At 38.3% G+C, this 20,324-nt stretch overlaps 1 protein-coding gene across 1 annotated transcript in view; it reads left to right on the forward strand.

Moving 5' to 3' along the window:
- Positions 1-20,324, forward strand: part of Diaph3 (diaphanous-related formin 3) — a 453,636-nt gene that overhangs the window by 33,835 nt on the left and 399,477 nt on the right. The window contains 1 exon segment of the mRNA XM_005374208.2: positions 8,455-8,619. Coding sequence (XP_005374265.1) covers positions 8,455-8,619 — 165 coding nt within the window.

Genomic DNA, 20,324 nt, shown 5'->3' on the forward strand with positions numbered 1-20,324 from the left:
CTGGCAAGTGCGAGGTCGTGAGTTCAGTTCCTGGTACAGGAGAAAAACCAAAAAAAAAAAAAAAAAAATTAAGAATTTTGGGGCTAGAGATGTGGCTCAGTGGTAGAGCTGTTTCCTTGCATGCTTAGAGCCCTGGGTTCTATCCCCAGCATCACACATACAAAAAAAAATTTACAATTTTCCTTGTCTCTTTTATGCTCATACTATTTAATAGGTTCTAGACATACAAGAAACATCATGAACATGCATAAGGGACTAACTTTAGGTTTTACATCTATATCCTACAGTAGAAGGTGGTGGAACACTAAAGAGATTTTCTAGTGAGGAAGTAAAAGTTTAAATCAAGGTGAAGCTTGGAGTCATAGTAAGATATTTGAATGTCATCCTATGAATAATGGTGAGCCATTGAGAAGTTTTAAACAGGAATGAAGGATGTGATTGGCTTTACATTTTCAGTAAGAAAACAATATTGGCATTGAGGATTGCTTGGACCAGTAGGGTGGAGGACCAGAGAAAGCCTGGTGTTATGGATTGTATTTAGATGTTCCCTGCAAAGCCTCATGTGGTCATGGGTGGGGAGTTTTGAAGGTCTCTACATTAGGGTGTATGGATGTGGATTAATGGTGTGGTTCTGGGATTAAGGGTATGGATAACAGAAGCCCTATCCTAGGCATGGGTGGCAATAATCAACAGATTTGTAACCTGGACAGAATAGAAAGGGACAGAAAGGAGGTAGGCCTGCTGCTATTTTTTGCTGCTGCTTGTTGCTGCTTGCTGCCTTCTGCCTGCCACGCCATGAACTGTTTCTCCTCTGTGATGCCCCTCTGCCATTCTGCCCTGCCTTGGAGTCAGCTGACTATGAACTGAAACTTCTACAGACTGAACTGAAATAAACCTTTCCTCCTTAACTCTGGGTGTCAGGTGTTTTGTCTCAGCAATGAGAAAAGTAACAATGACACTTGGAAGCTGGTTAGGAGGCTGTACCACTTATCCAAGTGCCTTATACTAGGGTGATGGAGAAGACTGGGGATATAGCTCAGCAGCATAAGTGCTTGCCTGGCAAGCACAAGGTCCTGAGTTCGATTCCCTCTACCAAAAAAGAAAAAAACAAAACAAAACAAAAAAACCTGTAGAGTGATGGAGAGAGGAGATAAATGAATAAGGTATAATCTGCGTGGTTTGTTTTATGTTTCTTTATGAAGTTTTACTAGTTGTCATAATTCATATCACCTTTCAGGTAACATAACACTTTATTCCCTTAATCTGTTATCTCAGCTCTTCTGGGTTTCCCAGACCCTCCTACTTTGCCCTTTGGAACTCAGAGTCTGCGATCCTCTAATGTTTTCTTTCCTTCTTGCTCTAATTGAAACCTAGATGTTCTTTGATGGCTTTATTTTCCTGGCAGCTTCTTCTTCAAACGCTTGCAGCTCTGTTTGAAGCCCAGACCATCAGAGTATGTGGCCTTGTGCACTCCTTGTTGGTCACAAGTGTAGGTCTTCCATTCCCTCCCATTGATTCACTGAAGGCATCAGAACCTGAGTTTCTTTCTTGTTTCTGGCCACTACATCTGTTATCATCCTATATTCACCTTCCTGGAGTTCTTAACCTGGAGTCCATGGACCACTGATGGATCTGTGTTAGAACCCATGGTGTCTTAGGAGAAAGATTAAATCTTTACTTTCATTAACCTTTAAGGGGAAGGTGGTATTTTTCCTCAATCATGAGTGTAGGAAAAATAAAAACCTATCAGTGTACCAAAAACAAAAAACTCCACAAAATACGATGACAGTAGTACTTGACCTATTCTAGGTACTCTCATAGAACAGCAGACATGGGTATGCATTCTTTCCTTTTTCTTTTTTTTTTTTTTTTGATACCGAGAATCGAACTCAGGACTTTGTGCTTGCCAGGCAGGCACTTGGGCTACTGAGCCATATTCCCGGCCCCTAAAACAAGAGGCATGGAATCTCAGGCTGTAATCCATGACCTCTTAACCACATTCTTATCCTAAGATCTAGGTTCTGTTGGTGTCTCCAAGGCCCTATCCATTGGTGTCTCTGTTGGCCCCATCCCTGCCTTATACTAGGAGGAAATCTAAAGCATGAGGCTGTCTAAACTCCAGGGTGACTCATGCACATGGCTGCTGGCCAGGAGTCTTTTTATCTTTTGATAGAGGATCTCAGTTCTTTGTTTTGTGGGACTCCTTGTAAATACTGGGTATTCTCCTTATCTGGCAGCTGGCATAACTCAGAGTGAGTGACCCAACAGGGAACAGGACAAAAGCTGTAGTATCTTTTATGACCTAGTCTTGTAAGTAACACTCCATAATTTCCTCAGTAATCAATGGGGACTAGAGACATGTACTAATAAAAATTTTCAAAATTAAAAAAAATTTCCTCAGTATCCTATTGGTTATAGGAGTCAGAGAACCAGTAGGTTCCATCTTAGAGACTGACTACCCAGTGAGTGGGATAACTGATGGTTTGTCCAGCAGGGTACTTGTAGTGGGAGAAAGATGAAATCAGTAATTGCGAAGCAAAAGATTTTCTAAGTTACTTGAAAGGTCATGAGAAGCGAGTGTACGTGCGCTGTGCTAGCGAATGAGTTGGGTGCATGGTCAGGGAAGACCCTGCGTTTCCTGTTAACACTCTTGTGGGATAGGCACCATCACACTGTCACACGAGGTTTGCCTGCTTAGTTATGGTACCACAGCAAGTCGGTGCAGAGCAGAATTTAGAAGTCAGAGTCTGGGGCTATGTTTTTAATTAGCGCGTTGCCAGGTGAGTCGTAAAGCTATCAAAGAGCTGAGCTGTTTTAGTTGTTAGGTTTATACCTTCTTTTAAGTAAAATGAAATTGCATGAAAGTTGGTGGATAATTTTAAGCAATATAGTTTATATTTCAGGTATTCATTTAGATAGAATTGATTAATTAGAAGGAGCTTTTGTTTACTTAAATTCTGTACTGGGTGAGAATTTCATCTCCTTTCTGGCTTCTAAGGAAATATATTTATGATTATACAACTTTTTCAGACTAGTAGAATCTTAAGACGACTAATTACATTTTCTTTCCTTTTAAATAATGACAATAACCAACCCATACTACTCTGCTGGTATTTATAATGTAATAGTGAAAACTCTAAGCACTGGAGTTTTCACTGTTATACTGTTTTACTGTAGCTAAAAATCCAGATGGTTTTTTTTCAGAGCCTGTGTTTTGTTTAATTAATTTTATTTAAGCTGTCATTACTGATTATCAGTGTGATTACTCAGTATGAGATAATACTCAGTAGGGTGCTCATTTAACTTCCCCTGAAGATAAGTGATATTAATTTATAAAACTTAGTACACTCCAGACACAAAGCCTTCCTAATTAAATGTGGTGTACCACCTCCAAGTAATATTAGAACAGAATTCCCTCAGTCTTGTGCGTGTGTTTAACCAATTACTCGACCAATATGGATTATTTGTGTACTTTACAGGTTGAGTTTCTAGCTTGACTTTAAGAGAAAAATTGCATATAAAACTACGAAATCTTCATATGACAATGAAAATTACAGATTATAAAATGGCACACTTAAACTACCCCCAACCAAGTTGCCAAATGCAAGGTAATGGCCAATTTGCAGTCAGTATCATGATTTCTAGATGCTTTTAAGTTCTAAAATATTTGTGAAGTTTGCTTGTGTGTTCTGCTGTGCCTTGCTTTGAGCAAATTGTACGTCCCATTTACTGAGGGGTAAATTAGTAGTGATTGTTCCATTTGTGAGTGAAATAGTAACACTGCTTTAAAAAAATGACTTGATAGTGAAGCTCACTTTGTTCTGGCTTTTTAACTTTGCCCAAATTTTGTGGAATCTCCCTGGAATGCTCAGTAAAGCATCACATACCTGGGTATGCTTTTCCTTTAGACCTGAGGTATTCAATAGATTCAGTTCACTGTTCTAGAAAGGGAAGATGCTGTTATTTTGTTTTTTACCCTCCTAATCGGGGAATATAAATAAAATAATATATTAAAAGTATAAAAATCTGATCCTATCTTAGTTACTTCGCTTGTTGCTGAGACAAAATACCCAACACCCAAAATTAAAGGAGAAAAGGTTTATATGCTTCACAGTTTGTAGAGGTTTCCGTCTATAGTCGGCTGACTCCAAGGCAGGGTGGCATGGCAGAGAGGCATTGTGAGGAGAAACAGTCCATTGCAAAACGGGGCAGGCACAAGGCAGCAAGTCACAAGCAGGAAGCAAGCAACAAGAGACAACCCTCTTCGGTCACTTGTATTCCATCCAGGCTACTCATGAAGGTGGGCCTCCCTTAATTCTACCCAGAACTGTGCCAGACCAGTCAATGGACTAATTTAGCAATCACACATCCTTGATGCCAGCATCACACATTCTAGATTCGGCCACCCCTGAAAAGCCCTACCTATGACCTCATGAGGCTTTGGGGGACAGTTTACACACAGCCATAACAGATCTTTTTATATCTTCATTAATATTTCAACATTTATAGATTTAGAAGCTAGATGAGAGATATTGCTAGTTTTTACTATCTCTTTCTGCCTTTCACCAACTCTTTGTGGCCAGGTACAGACTTGTTTTTCTACTTGGGTAAAGTCCAGCCTTCATTCAGAGTTTAGGTGCTAAGCATATAGGGGAGATGGGCTAATTTTATGTTATGTATGTTATTTTTACAAATTATTATTTACTGATAAAAATTAGCTTCACAGCTAAAAACATAAGACTGATTTTCCCCCTTTGTGTTATTCTATAAGATAAATAGTATAAGATAAATACTATGAAATTTAATTTTAGCAACGTTTTGGACTTTGTTCTTTACTTAGACACATGGTTTCTTCTTTAAGGAGCAAATGCGTCTAACTTGATGCTGCATTTCACCTTCTTAGCATGATACCTGACAGAGAGAGGGCACTCAATAAATATTAGTCAGTATTAGTTGGGTGTGATGGCACACACCTGTAACCCAGCACGCAGAGGCTGAGGTAGCAGGACCGAAAGTTCAAGCTCTGCCTATGCAATCTAGCAAATTAGTGAGTCCCTGTCTCATAAAAAGAGGGCTGCGGATGTAGTTCAGTGCAAAGGCTCTGGGTTCAGTTTGTAGTGCCATAAAACAAAACAATAAAAGCCATTGTTATTGTTATGGTTTATTAAGCTTTTTATTAGAAAAGTACTGGTTTTGTTGAAAAGTAAAAATTTATCAGACCCGTCACTAATGAAGACATTAGGGCGTGATTTACATATTTGCTTGTTAAGTGCTTGAGATTACTGTTCCCACTTATTGACATGTTTACCTTTACAATATTGATGTTGCATTAATAATGTTTTGCTTAATTTCACTTCATTATAAGTTTGGCATTTTAATCAAGTTACACTTCGGGTGTGTGTGGAGTCCGTAGAGTCTGCCCGAGGAAGTGACGTGACCTGCACAGAGGTGATGGCTCTGGAGCAGTCACTCAGAAGATAGGCAGAGCACCAGTCCCATTTCTTACAACACTTTTTTTTTTTTTTAATGTCTCATACTTTTTAAAAAGAAATAAAGAATTATACAAAGGTATATAACAGATGGGATGATATCTGGAGACTTTTGTTTCTGCCTTATTCCGGGATAGAATGTTTATGTTGGTGAGCGAGATCCCACTCTTGTTTATTATATATTGCAGTACATTCTGTGTGCTCCATGCTACATTTTCTATGTAGCTACATAAAATCACCAGCTTATGTGCTTATCTCTTCCCACTAATTGTTACTTAAGGTAGGTCCTGTACAGCTCGTTTATCAGCACTATCTAAGGGGTTTTCCTGTGTTTTTCATTTCTGTATGTCTGTGACTGCTCCTAGTATCGTTTCCCTTCAGCCTGAAAACTTGCAGACACTTTTGTAGTATGGTTCTGCTGGAGACAGCTGTTTTCAGCTTTGGTCTGAGAGTTTTTGTTTTGCTTCTGCTTATGAGAAGTATTTCCACTTGCTACAGAATCTCAAAGTGGCAGTACTTTTCCTACAGACTTTAAAATAGTGCGTAAAGTCATTCCCTGACTTTAAGCACTGTTTGCATTGTTTCTGGTGAGAAATTAGCTGTTACATTGTGTTTTTTTCTTATATAGAATGTGTTATTTCTCTGACTGCTCTTCTGTGGTTTATCTTTTATTTTTAATTTTTAGTAGTTTGACTATGAAATGCACGCGCGCGCGCGCGCGTGTGTGTGTGTGTGTGTGTGTGTATCTTTTTGGGTTTTACTGAGATTCTTGCATGCATGAGTTGATTCGTATATACATATTTTTAATCGATTTTCTCAGCATATTTTCTGATTTTTAAATTTAGAAAAAAATTTTTTTGAGACAGCATCTCACCAGGTAGTTCAGGCTGGTTTCGAACTGACTGTGTCACCCAGGTTGGCCTTGAACTCCTAGTGATTTTCCTGCCTCAGCCTCCCCAGTGCTGGGATTAAAAGTGTGAGCTACCATACCAGGTTTATGTTCTGAAATATTTCTTGTGCACCATTCTCCCCCTCTCGTTAGCTTCTGGATTCCAGTTAACTTGTGTTACAACATTTCACATTGTACTACCTATCTGGGCTGTTCCTTTCTTTGCCCCTTGCATGTCTCCCTGTTTGTGTCTTAGTTGGGTTACTCACTGTGTTTAGGTTCACTGATTTCTTTCCTCAGCTATGTCCAGATAATTGTTACAACCATTCAGTGAAATCTTCACTTCTAATTTATTGTTCATTTCCAAAGCATCTGTTTTTTAAAAAGTAGTTTCTGTGAATTTGCTCTGAAATAAATTCTCCATCTCTCATATATGAGGTTCAATCCACTCTTTTCATTATTTCCTCAGCACTTTCCTTCATTGTATTGTAAAGTACTTCCCTGGTAAGTTCCGACATCTGGGCCATTTGTAGGTCTGTTGTCTTCTAAAATATGGATCACATTTTCATGTTCCTTGGTGTCTAGCAATCTTTAATTATATAGTGAACATTTAAGTACTGTACAGTAAAAACTTCGCCCTCAAAATTTATGTGAAGTAATAACTTCCTCCTAAAAGGGGCATGCCATTCTTCTTTTAGGCTGCTGAATTGGGAGACTGAGTCAGTTTAATCTCCAGTTGACCTGAGGCTGGGCTGTGTTGCTTCTTTAGTTTGGATTTAGTTCATGCATGGCTTCATGTGTTTTGAGTGCTGGGAATCTGGGCATTAGTGGAAATCTGGCAGTCTTTTCTTGACTTTGCAACTCAGCTACCAGTGTTCAAAACTGTGGGATATTTCTTTTCAAATCGAGATTTTTTTGGTGTCAGAATTCTTTATTAGTTATATTAGCTGTCCTATAGAACATTCTGTGGTAATAGAAATGTACTACATACATTTTGACCAATACGCTAGCCACAGGCTTCATAAGGCTCTTGAGAGCTTAAAATGTGTTGAGTGCAAGTAAGGAAATGAATTTTTAATATTCTTCAATTTAATTCAATAGCTATATATAGCTTGTGGCTACCATAATGAGTAAAGTAAGAAATGTATATCCTACACTTATTATGGTAAAAATAATAGCCTAAAGTATGTAGCAATAATAAGCAATTCAAAGAATGATCATTTATGCTTTTAAAATATATATGCTTCTATTCTTGACAACTGCCTTGAGAGCTTTTGCTTTTGTTGAAATGTGAATCTTGAAATACGTCTGGGTTCTTTGTGAGGAATAGAACTTAAGAAATTCAAACTATTTCAAATAAACAAATGCCTATGAATCTTCCAATGTCAATGAAGTATTTGACCTTGTAGAAGAAATCTCCTTACGGAAATACAGCTTTATTCCCTAAGGATTTGTGTACCCTGCTATATAGATGCTCAAGCACTTCAAACACAGACCAACCTGAGCAAAGAGAAAAGTGTTATCAGGCTTAATAAGCTATGAAGATAGAAGTAGAACTCAGTCCTGCCCCCTGATGACATACATTTGGATATTTGATCATGGGGCCGGGTGGTGGCCTGGGCCCAAAACACTGAGTACTAACTTGGTGCTAACATTGAATTAGTTAAGTTGCCTTTGTAAAATTTAGTTTAGTAATCTATAGAGAAAGGTCAGCTATCACTAAAATCTCATACCTATAATTACATGACTTTAAGATTAGAGGAATCTTTTAGGTTTGTGTGATTTCTCTTCCGCCTTTAGATGGGAATGGTACTTCCAGTTCTGAATGCTTTTTGACAAGAAAGTGACAATGTGATATCACAATTATAATGTGACCGGCTCTGTGTTTTCCATTTATGGAGTTAGGTAAGAGTTGTTGGAGAGGGGCTGGGGATTTAGCTCAGGGCAAAAAGCGCCTGCCTGGCAAGCGCAAGGTCGTGAGTTCGGTTCCCGGTACCGGAGAAAAACCAAAAAAAAAAAAAAAAAGAGTTGTTGGAGAGGAAGTACTTACGTGTGCTATTTTATCTTTCATCATAGCTGGATAAATTTGCCAGCCTTAGAATTCCTGGGAGCAAGAAAGAGCGGCCTCCTCTTCCTGCATTTGGGAGCAGTGACTGCTCATTCGCACCTTCAGAGATGATGGAAAACGTCCCAAAGCCGCTCTCAGAGAGTGAAGTCTTACAGCTTTTTGAAAAGATGATGGTAAGAACTGTGCTTCTTTATGCAATGAGAAAAACCTTCGCTTTGGTGTACGTCCGTGGAATTCTAGAACATACTTGGAATTCTTGTTCCATAGGGCGATTCCAGATGTCATTTAAGATAGCAATGTAGTCATATATTGCTTTTGAATGACAAAAGTAAGAGTGAAGAAAAACATCACAGCAATTTTTGTTTTTGTGTAGTGTTCATTTGCTGAAACAAGCCCTCCATGTATCAACTTGTAGTTTTGTTTTAAGTAGATTATTTGCGTGATTTGTCTGAGTTCAGTAGATTTTAGAACATGATCACAGGGCTGTGCATCGTGTACTTATTTTTTTGACCTTATTTTGTTCTTTACCTTAATATATTCATGCTCTTTATAGTTCTGCAACAGTTATGTCTTTTTTTTTTTTTTTTTTTTGTTTTTTTTTTTCTCGTACCAGGAACCAAACTCATGACCTTGTGCTTGCTAGGCAGGCACTGTGCCACTGAGCTAAATCCCCAGCCCCTGACAGTTATGTCTGTTGAGTTGAACTCGGTGCTCTAGAAGCATACCTTTTATGGGAGAGATACACAGTGTTCTTTGGGGCCTTCTTCATTTGGTTCTTAACTGTGATTTGCTGACTCAGCCTCTGGTTTTAAAGCCAACCGAAATAACTTGACCAATAACCCAACTAATTTGAAGTATTTTCAAACCATTTACCATAACTGTATGCTAATTTCATAGAAATAGATTTATTTACTTATGTAGGTCCTCCTTTCAAGTTGCTTATCTCCTAGGATTCAAAACAAACATTTGAAAAATTAACTGAGTAGGAAACGCCAGAAGGCAGTATTTAATAATTAAGCTCTTTACAAGTTCAGTTTAGCAAGAAACTACTTTGGTTTGAGGTTCCTAGTTAGCTTTAGGGGAAGCCACAACAGATAGGATGCGAGGGGAATCCAGGCGAGGGGTAAATTTTAACTCAGCTTCTGGATAATAAGCAGAGGGAAAGCGATTTCTTGAGATGGAGGAAATAGCAGTAAGCAAAGACCTGTAGCTAGGGTACAGAGAAATCAGGAAAATTAGATTGGAATGATAACTGGGAGCGGATTACGATTCCTAGGTTTTCATTACTTGGGGCAGATTCCTAAATTTTCATCATTGAGAGGGTATTTTTAGTATTTATTTTGCTTATAGTTTGCACGGTTTAGGCTTGGGAGGCCGTTCTATTGTTATGCCAGCTCTTGGTGAAGTGCTGACTTTGGTTTGTTGCCTTATGCATGTATAACATCTTCCCTCTTTTGGCACCTTGAGTTGATACAATTTCAGCCAAGAACAAAGAAAATGTAACGTGTTCTTGCTAGACTTTGCCACTGTTAATGAGAATTTCAGGAAAGGTAGCTTTCTTCTGTACTATCTTTGAGGATTCAGAATGGTAAAATGACCTTTCCTCCCTCTCATCCATGCAGTGTAAGTGGAACCACTTACCTTAGTTACCCATGACATTCTGGAATGGTACTTTTGTGGATTACTTGTGATTACCTTTAAAAGTTTTTTTAAAATCATAACTATAGTTACCAGCTGGATAAGCAGAGTAACACTCCCTACCCTCCAATACTTGGAATTAAATCTAGGGCCTTTGCAGTGAGCTACATTCCCAGCCACCCCTCCCTCATTTTTTTTTAGCTTGCTAAGTTGCCCAAGCTGGGCTTAGACTTATGATCCCGCTGTCTCAGCTTCCCCGAGCGCTGGGATTACAGAAATGTGCTATTATGCCTGGCTGTAAGTAGTTTATTGATGTGAAACATTTATGGAGTGATTACTATTATTATTATTATTATTTTTTTGGTGGTACTGGGGATTGAACCAGGGCCTTATAGATGATAAGCAAGCTCTCTACCACTGAGTTACATCCCCAGCCCATTCTATGGAGTTTTTATTATTAAACATTATTATTTATGAGTATTGAACATTATTGCTATTTAAGTATTTTATGACCACAGGCAGGTAAAAGCACAGGTGCCTAGAAAGTAGTGAACAGAGCTAATACTATTTTTTTGGTACTCTTCAGAGAAGAGGACTATCAATTATAACTGTGTAAGGACAGATGGATATAGGCATTGTTGAAGTGATTACAGAAAACCTTTTTAATTACTGGGCCAGATGACTTATTAAATCTTAAACGAGTCTGCTTGGCAGAACATCTTTTGCAATCCAGCCCTCCCTTTACTCAGCAGAGTTAAAATGAAATTGTTGATCTCTTAGAGCTGTTCAGTATGCTAAAGAACAAGATAGTTGCAACTAAGGTCTTTTTCAAAAACGAGGAGCAGATTCTTTCCTTCCCTCTTTCATTCTTTGAGTATATTGTAATATTCTGAAGGGAAAGACTGCTCTTGATTCTGAAGCTCAATGCTAAAGAGGCTGAGGAAGGGTATTTACCTTCTTTAAGAGTGGATTAGTGGTATTTCTGGGGTTTTTCAGGGTACTATATTTTTGACAAAATTAAAGCTGTTTTTGTAGAGACTGTTAGATTTAAGCTGTGTTTGACTTTTGCCTTGCAGATATCTGTAATTTGTTTATTAGTAAGCAGTCTCCCAAGAAAGCAGCATTCAATACTCAGCCATGTTAACTTTTTAGCATTTGCACTTAGAAGTTTTATACTATTTAAAATCATTTATCTGGGTTCTTTGTTTTGGCAATGTGCAATTTTAAAAATAATTTTTCTTATTTATCACTTAGCAAAAGCATTTAATATTTACATGGAGTAGAGTAAGAACTGTCGTGAAGAACACCTCTCGTCCCTCCTCTAGACAATCAGTCCTTTGAAGACTGTTACTTGATTACTTAATCAATGCGAAGTATATCATACTTCAACATTTGTGCTCACTTTATCTACACTTAAGAAATTGATTTACTTATCTCCAAAATAGTCTCGTTTCCATGTCCTTTGCTCAAATAGTCATGAAGTTTTAGTTATGCTTTTTAAGGCCCTTTTCCATGTTTATCTTTTTATAAAGCTGAACTTTTTGCTAACAGCCCCGTCTGGTTTCTCTGGTAGGTCTTAGATATGTGATGTGGTTGTGTTGTTCATTGTACAGTCTTGATTTCTGAGATCATTTTCGTTTGTTCTTTTTTTTTTTCTTTAGTTTTGTTTTTTTTTCCGGTACCGGGAATCGAACTCATGACCTCGTGCTTGCCAGACAGGCGCTGTGCTGCTGAGCTAAAATCCCCAGCCCCTCTGAGGTCATCTTCAATGGTTGCCTTTTGCATTTCTTGTAGCCATGTCTTTTTTTATTTTATTTTATTTTATTTTTTTTTGAGACAAGGTCTCGCTAGGCAGTTCAGGCTGGCCTTGATCTGACTTTGTAGCCCAGGCTGGTCTCGAACTCACAACGATCCTCCTGTCTCAGCCTCCTGAGTGCTGGGATTACAGGCGTGTGTAGCCATGTGTTTTTGAATGAGGTGGATACGGTGAGTGTGAGTTCCAAGTGACTTGTTTATTGCAGCAGGTTCTTTGAACCAGAGCTCTTAGCTTATATTTTCCTGACCCTGGATAAAATGCTAGGCCGGTTCCATTGCTTTTTTATTGTCTGCCAGTAATAATGACACTAGATTAATATAAATGACAGAATTTTCCTCCAAAGACAGCTGATCCTGTTCCCCTTTGAAGCTTGCTATCTGCAGTAGGGGCTGTCACTGGGTGGGGCTGGCCTCTTTCTCTCCTCCCTTCTCTTCCCTGTTTCTCTACTCCAAATCGTCTCTTTCCAGACTACACTGGAAGTGAGAGGAGGAGCAAGCACTTGCTGTCCTAGGGGGTGATTACTGGCCATTGTTCTCCTAGCAAATATATTAGTTCCCTGTTGCTACTGTAACAAGTTACCATGGTTTTAGGGATTTAAAACAAGACAGATGTGTTATAGTTGTGTAGGTTAGAAGTTCAGGGGGGCATCACTCGTTCGGTAGGTTTCACATGGTTGAAATCAGTGTCACCTGGTTAGGCTCCCAGGCTTTGTGAAGGATTTTCATAGTTCATTCATCCAGTTCTTTGAAGGTGTAGAACAAGGTCCTCGTTTCCTTGCTGACTAAGAGCTGGGGTCTACTCTGAGTTTCAAGAGGCTTCTGCTCTGTCCTTCACCTGAGGCCCTGCATTTCAGGTGCTTCAAATCCCTTTTATGCTGGGAGTTTCTCAGGCTTCTTGTTTTAATGTGCCTGGCTTGGGTGTCTGTCCAGAGTAAGTTCTGTGCTTTAAAGGGCTCATATTAGATTGGGCTCACATGGATAATCTGAGATAATTTTCCTATTTAAAGTTTATTATTTTAATTACATTTGCATCGTCCCTTTTGCCATGCAGTATAACACTCATCCAGTTCAGGCGTCAGGGCTGTGGGCCTGTTTTCTTTTTTTTTGTTTGTTTTGTTTTGTTTTTCCAGTACTGGGAATCGAACTCATGACCTTGCACTTACCAGGCAGGTGCTGTGCTGCTGAGCTAAATCCCCAACCCCTCTGTGGGCCTTTTTGCAGGTGCTGGTCTGTCTACTGCGGGTGTGGAAGATGACAAATGCTGATCTTTGCTCCTTAGGTATCATGGCCTTGCTCTTCCTAACCTTACCTGTGTTTCCTACGTTTATGTGACTTCTCCTTTGTCTGTCTGCCCTGTCTCTCGTGAGTCTGTTCTCTGCTTGAGTTACCTTTTGGATGCAATACTTCTAAGATGGTGCAGGCCTTAACTTTCCCTGGGATCCAGATTCTGCTAATATATCCTTTGTCTTGTTCCTCCAGATCCCTTTTCTACAAAGGGTAGTTCCCTCTGGCTGTTTCTACCCATCATATATAATTTGCAGTGTTTTGTTTTTGATGTTTACCTCTCTGACTGTAAACACTTTTTAATAATCAGGCTTTCTTTGCCACATGCAACCTGCTGACCCTTTCTGCTTGTTGGCATTTCTTTTTGTTTTAGGTAGTGTGATACCTCTTTCCCGCTTCATCCTTTTTGTCTAGTTCTTTTCCTGTCTCCTATCTGTCCTTTTATTTTCTGAGAGTTGCTTTTGGCCCTCCTTTGCTTTTCTATGTGTTGGTTTTTACTGCACTCCTGCTGGAGGATAGGAGCCCTCTCCTGTTGTAGACCATCCCCTATATGTTGATACTTTGCTATGTCTTATACAGGAGAGCAGGTACAGTTCAGCTTTGTAGAAGATGCTAAACCTCAACACATCAGAAACACATCCTATTGCTTAAAAAACAGAAAACTTCCCAATCTAGGAAGCATACCCTGAAATATGAGTCACACTTGATCCCATTAGGAGAAAGTTCATGTACTTTTACTTTTCTATCCTTATTTGATCTGAGTGTATTTCTCCCCTGCTTTAGTTCAAGGTTTGTGATCTTTTACTGAGCTGTTACATAATGGGCTTCCCCCATTCATCTCACTGTGCCTCTTCCTGAGATCTCTTCACACTTTCTATCTTAGCCCAACTCTTGCTCCCTTCAGTATCTTCCCATGCTGTCTAGACTAAGCAGTACTTACCCTGCCTCTCAGAGCTGCTGTTCATTAAGTCACTTATGTGACTCAATTTTTATTTTTTGTCTGTCTCCCTACTCGATTAACTCCTTATATTATCATCACCCAAAACAAATGTCTGTTGAATGAAGTACAATTTCCTAGCTTCACAGATTTGTAACATATATTTTTCTGCACTTTAGATGGTAAGATTAGATGGAGATTAGCTTTAATTACTAGTTTCCCAAATAACACAAAAACATTAAAATGAGTAGAAGAGAGACTGTTGCACTTCATGTCATACCTTTTGCTGTCGAGAAGAAAAAGCTATGCAAGAGGAGTCATCTATCAGGATGCCATCATTAACAGACATTAAATGAGTGCCAATAATATCAGAATCATTCTGATAAAAATTATATTCTGAACATTCTATCCAGAACTGTGGTAAGTGTGGAAAAGATGGTCCTATAAAATTGCTCAAAGTATTTAAGTATGAATAGTGTTGTCCTAATTTTTTCCTGGGAGGATATTTATCAAGACCTAATGCAGGAGAAAATGCATTTATCAAATGCCATCACCGTCATCTCTTAGGTGTGTTTGAATCATTGCGTGGCATTAAGAGCTTAGATGACTTATCTATACATTGGCTTCCTTGTGAGGGGAAACAATGTCAGCAATACTAAGGCATTCACAAGTGATTTTGTAACAATTTTCAGTGTATAATATAAAATTGAAAAAAATTAAATCTACTTTTGTTCAATGGTGTTTTCCTAATTATAGGATATTTCAGGCTACAAAAAATATAGAGCAGATTGTAATGATCATTACCATAGATATAATTGAAATTACTTGTGTACTACTTCCCATCCCATTTCCTCTTCCTTTCTTCCTAGATGTGAACAGTACCCTGAATTTCATCCTCAGTCATTAAGAAAGCTGTTTTTTCTTGTGTAGAAATCACAAGTGCAGAAAATTCCCCCTTTCCTCTGAGGTATGGGATGGTAAAGGGCTGACTCGATGCCCGCAAATCCTCTAATACTGTACTTGAGTCCTACAAATAAGGACATGACCGTCCATAACCACAGTGCAACTACCAAGATCATTGGTTTATTTCTACCAATGAATCTTCATGCACTATTTAAGTTTTCCCAATGATGGCTTGTATTTGGTTGTCATGTTTTAAAAATATTAGTCTGGAATAGTACAATCTTTTCTCTTTTTTTTTTGTGAATTTGACCATTTTAAAGATTCCAGGCAATTAATTTGTAGAATGTCCCTTTGCAAATCTGTTGGATGGAAGTAGGATATTTCATACTTTAAACAGTTCATTTTTATGGTTACAAGTACAACTGAGCATCTTTTCATTTGCATATTAGGCCTTCAGGTCTATTTTCTTGAATGTCCTGTTCATATCAGTTGTCTATTTTCTTGTTGGAGTCTTGGTCTCTTTTTGGTTTTCTTTGGCCTTTTTGTTGATTTGTAGAATTGATCATACATCATGAGTGATACATAATCAGTTTATTTCCATTGTAGATATCTTAGTTTGAGTCTTGTGTTTCATGTTTGGTGGGGAAGTTCAAGTATAGAAACACAAAGCTTAGGATGGCCACATTTTGAGTCTTTTTAGGACTTAGATACTTTATACAGTATAGAAAAAAATCTATCCTGATATCATAATTTATTCTATTTTAGATCTAAAAATTTAGAATTATATGTTATATATATCTATGTCCAGTGTGAGTTTGGATCCATTTTTTCCCGCTACTTAGATAACTAGTTTCGCTAGCAACATTCATGAGTATTGCATTCTTTCCTATCATTTGTCATGCCTTCAATGTTATGGGTTTGTTTCTAAGGTTTGATTTAGTCCATTAATTGGTTTGCCTAATTATGCATTTAAATCTATTATCTTAGTTACTATGATTATATAATAAACATTAATTAGTTGGTTTGTTTAGCACTGAACTTATATCTATTCTCCTAATTACCTTGATATTTAAGATTCCTTTTCCTTTTTCAAAATCACCTTGGCTATTCTTAACCCTTGCCTTTTTCATATAAATTTAAAATCAGTTAGTTAAATATCATTACAAACCCTGTCGAATCTTAATTTGAATCTTATGAATTTATTATTTTAGGCAAAATGTATACCTTTGTGGTGCTGTACTAAATTTTCTCATCTATAATCATTTTATCTATATCTCTGTATATGTTTATATCTCAAAGTACAAGTTTAAATTTTCTCTTCCTAAATGGTAAAAACTTATAACTTTCTACCTAAAAGTCTTGCACATCTTTTATTAGAGTTATTCCTAGGTTTATTAGTAATACTATGTAGTATTTAAAAATATTAATAATCTTAATAAAATAACTCTGTTTATTGAGTTTGATATCCGATAACTTTACTGAATCCCCAGTAGTTCTTACTGTTTGTAGATTCTCTCATATTTTCTAAGTTTACAATCAGAATGTCTGTGAGTAAACCATTTTCTTTTTCCATTCTTACTCCATTTACAACTTTTCTCTTTGAAGTGAGTAGGTTTGTACCATTAAAGGTTATAAAAGTTGTCTTGATTGTTTAGAATTTTTTTACATCTGAAATTTGATTCCAAACATAACTAAGGACAGACAACCTGAATTAGACCTAGAAACTAGTCTTTGCTGAAAGGGTCTTTGTGTACCTGCACAGTCCTTATCTCACCTTCTAAAGTATTATTTTGCTTTCAGATGAAGATCTGACCAGCCAGTGCCAGGATACCTTTTCAGCATTAATTATTATCTTCTCATGTATTCCTAAAGTATTTAGTTATGGCTGTTTTCTCATTTTGCAGTTTACTTAAATTAAGTTGGCTTATCTGTATAAAACTTTGCCTTCCTGTGTGGTACATGTTTGATTTTTCTAATTTTTTTATCCTTTAAAAAGCTAAATATGTTCTCTATTGCTAATAGAATGAATGACTATGTGTGTCACAATATTTGTTGATTTTTCACACCAATTTTCCAGGATTTTATCAGAACCGTACTTTGTTGGACTAAGATCATTTAACCATACTTTTTTTTTTTTAAAGTTTTTTTTGTGGTACTGAGGATTGAACCTAAGGCCTTCACACTGAGTTATGTTCTAGGCTTTTCTTTAGTTTCTACTTTGAGACAGGTTCTTGCTAAGTTGCCCAAGCTCAGCTTGAACTTATGATCATTTTGCTTCAGTCTCCTGTAGTGCTAGGATTACCAGAATGAGCCATCATGCTCAGCTTAGTACCTCGTGGTGCACATTGCACATATTCAGTAGTGTATTGTTGAAAAAATTGACTTTTTCTTCCTTTGGTTGGTGTCATGTTAAAACAATCAGTTCAGTTCTCGTAGAGTTAAGTATTGGATCCTCAAGTTACACTCAGCCTCACATAAGAACAGTTTGGGTTATGACCAGAATTTTGGGTTTAACTTACAACCAAAGTCTTTACTGGCCACTTGTGCAACTGTAAACAAAGACTTGTGATGGCAGAAAAGCATATGTAAGCATTTGTAAAGGTTAGTTTGAACCCAGATGTGCGTGTTTGTGGATGTGATTTTGGTCATTGCTTTATATAATTGCTATGATTACTGCTCAAAATGGCTTCCAGAAAGCTAGAAAAGAAGCTGAGTAAGGAAGAAAAGGTAAAGAAAGCCATTACAATTGAAAAGAAGGAAATTATGGAGAAATATGAGAGTAGTGTTCGTGTGACCAATCTTGCTAATATGTATAGCATGTCAAATCTACCATCTGACACTCTTACAGAAAAAAGATTTGTATAAGGAAGCTAGTGTTGCTAAAGGTGTTACTCATATTAGTCAGTCACAATCAGTGTTAGACAAGGTAGAAAGGCTATTATTAGTGTGGATAAATGAAAGGCAGATGCCAGGTTATAGCCTATCTGAGTCTATAATTTGTAAAAAAGCTAGGGCTATAATTTGTAATAAAGCTAGGGCTATAATGTCAAAGCTAGTCTTTTCTAGCTTTCTGGAAGCCATGTAAACATATTTACCACTCAATGATCTTTTCATCATGGACAATGCTCCGGCTCACACAGGTGATTTGTTGTTGTTTTTTTTTTTTTTTTTCTTTTTGAGACAGGGTCTTGCTGTGCAGTTCAGGCTGGCCTTGAGCTCACTTTGTAGCCTAGGCTGGCCTCGAACTCACAATGATCCTCCTGCCTCAGCCTCCTGAGTACTGGGATTACAGACGTGCACTACCACGCCCGGCTTCACACAGGTGATTTAGAAGAATTGGCTGAAGAATTTCCGTGGCTCTTAGTTGAGTTTCTCCCACGTAATACAACTCCTCTAATACAGCTTATGCGCCAGCAAGTTATAGCTAACTTTAAGAAGCTATACACCAAGGAACCATTCCTGGTGTAATTCCAGGTGGTCTCAGATACAGATTTAACCCTTGAACAGTTCTGTAAGGAACATTAGAGAGTCCTTTCTTGTGTGGGATTCATTGAGAAATCCTGGGCCAATGTCTGTCTAAGGACACTGAGATTTGCCTAGAAGAAAGTGTGGCCTAAAATTATACAGGAGAGGGACTTTGAAGGCTGTGTAGAGGAGCCTGAGCCTTCACTTGATCAGGTGGTTGATGACATTGCCACTATAACAGAGTCCATAGGCTTGCAGTTAGACAGTGATGATGTTGCAGAACTGGTAGAGGAACACTCTGAGGAATCGTTTACAGAGAAACTTTAGCAACTTGTGGCTGAGCAACAGAGAATGGCAGCTGAGGAGCTTTCTGAAGAGGAGGGGGAGTAGCAACAATCATTGCAGCACAGTTCTTTTACTGAAATAAACGAAATCCTGAAAAAATGTACAGAGCTACAAACATTTGTAGAGAAGACCCACCCAGACAGACAAAAAGGCAATCGTTGCATTCTCTTGCGTAATGACAGTGTTATGTCATACTGCAAAACAGTGTTAAAAGACAGAAATGAACAACATTAGACCAGGTTTCACTTCTGAAAATCTTGAGACTTAATGAGACAGAACTAGGTCGTAGTGGGCTACAGAGTCTCCTAAGGAGAGAAAAGACACTAGAGAGCCTGACTCCTGATGTTCTTATGGAAGGGGATTCTCCTTCCAAACAGTAACCACCTTTCATTTTATCCTCCCTTCCTGCAAGCCAAAGATGTCAGTTTGAATGGTGAGTATAATATGAAATTCTTATTTCTGAGAAACTAAGCATATTTTATAACATTTTGGTGAATACATGTCTTGGTTACTTTTCTCTCATTGCCGAGACAAAATACCCAACGCCCAAAATGAAGGAAGGAAAGGTTTATTTAGCTCATAGTTTGTGGAGGTTTCAGTCCATACTTGGCTGGCGCCAAGGCAGAAGAGAGCAAAGCAACAACAGCAAAGAGGGGAATGGCAGCCGAACAGCAATGCAGCCAGAGCAAAAGGGAAGAATCGTGGCAAGCAGCCTCTTTTCCTCCCTTACATTGTAAACAGGCTACCCCTACCTAAGGGGTGTGCATCTCTCACATAAGCTCCATGTCCTTCTCTTCCACAGGCTCAGGATGTATGCAAAGTAAGCACCCTGGCTTCCTGCTGAGTCACTTAGCCAAACCTCTAGACTCCCCAAGTTGACATAATGTATCAACCATAACACTCCACCCCTTGTCAACTTGGCAACCAGACACATTTCTCTAAACCAGTTTCCAGATACAAAGACAGTATATTACATTAGAACCATAACATTTCCCCCCAAAAGACTCATGTGCATCCCTTTATGCAAAAGGCATTTAGTCCATCTGCAAGAGTTGCCAGTCATAACAGTTTCAGCATTGCTGAAAAGTCCAAGTCCCAAGTCTCCTCCAAGATGTAAGGTAAACTCTTAGCTGTGAGCCCCTGTACAAATGAAAAGTTAAACACTTCCAGCATTCAATGGCACAAAATAAACAGTACCATTCTAAAAGGTACAAACAGGGGGATACAGACCATTGGGACCAAAGCAAGTCCAAAATCCAGCAGGGCAAATGTTATGTCCTGTAGTTCCATGTCCAGCATCTGAAGCAACTGGTGGCACCTTATGAGCTCCAAAGGGCTTGCATGAGCCCAACCCTATGGCACTTCTGGTGGTTACAGCTTCCACAGCTTCTCTCTTAGGCCCGCTTTGCTCCCTCCTTGCTGCTTTCCTTACATAATCCACAGTCCTGGCTTTTCTAAACTTCTGTGGTCTCCAGTACACCTTTTGCTTCA

This window comes from Chinchilla lanigera, unplaced genomic scaffold (genome assembly GCF_000276665.1).
Source record: "Chinchilla lanigera isolate Chin_1 unplaced genomic scaffold, ChiLan1.0 scaffold00003, whole genome shotgun sequence".
NCBI classification, from domain to species: Eukaryota; Metazoa; Chordata; class Mammalia; order Rodentia; family Chinchillidae; genus Chinchilla; species Chinchilla lanigera.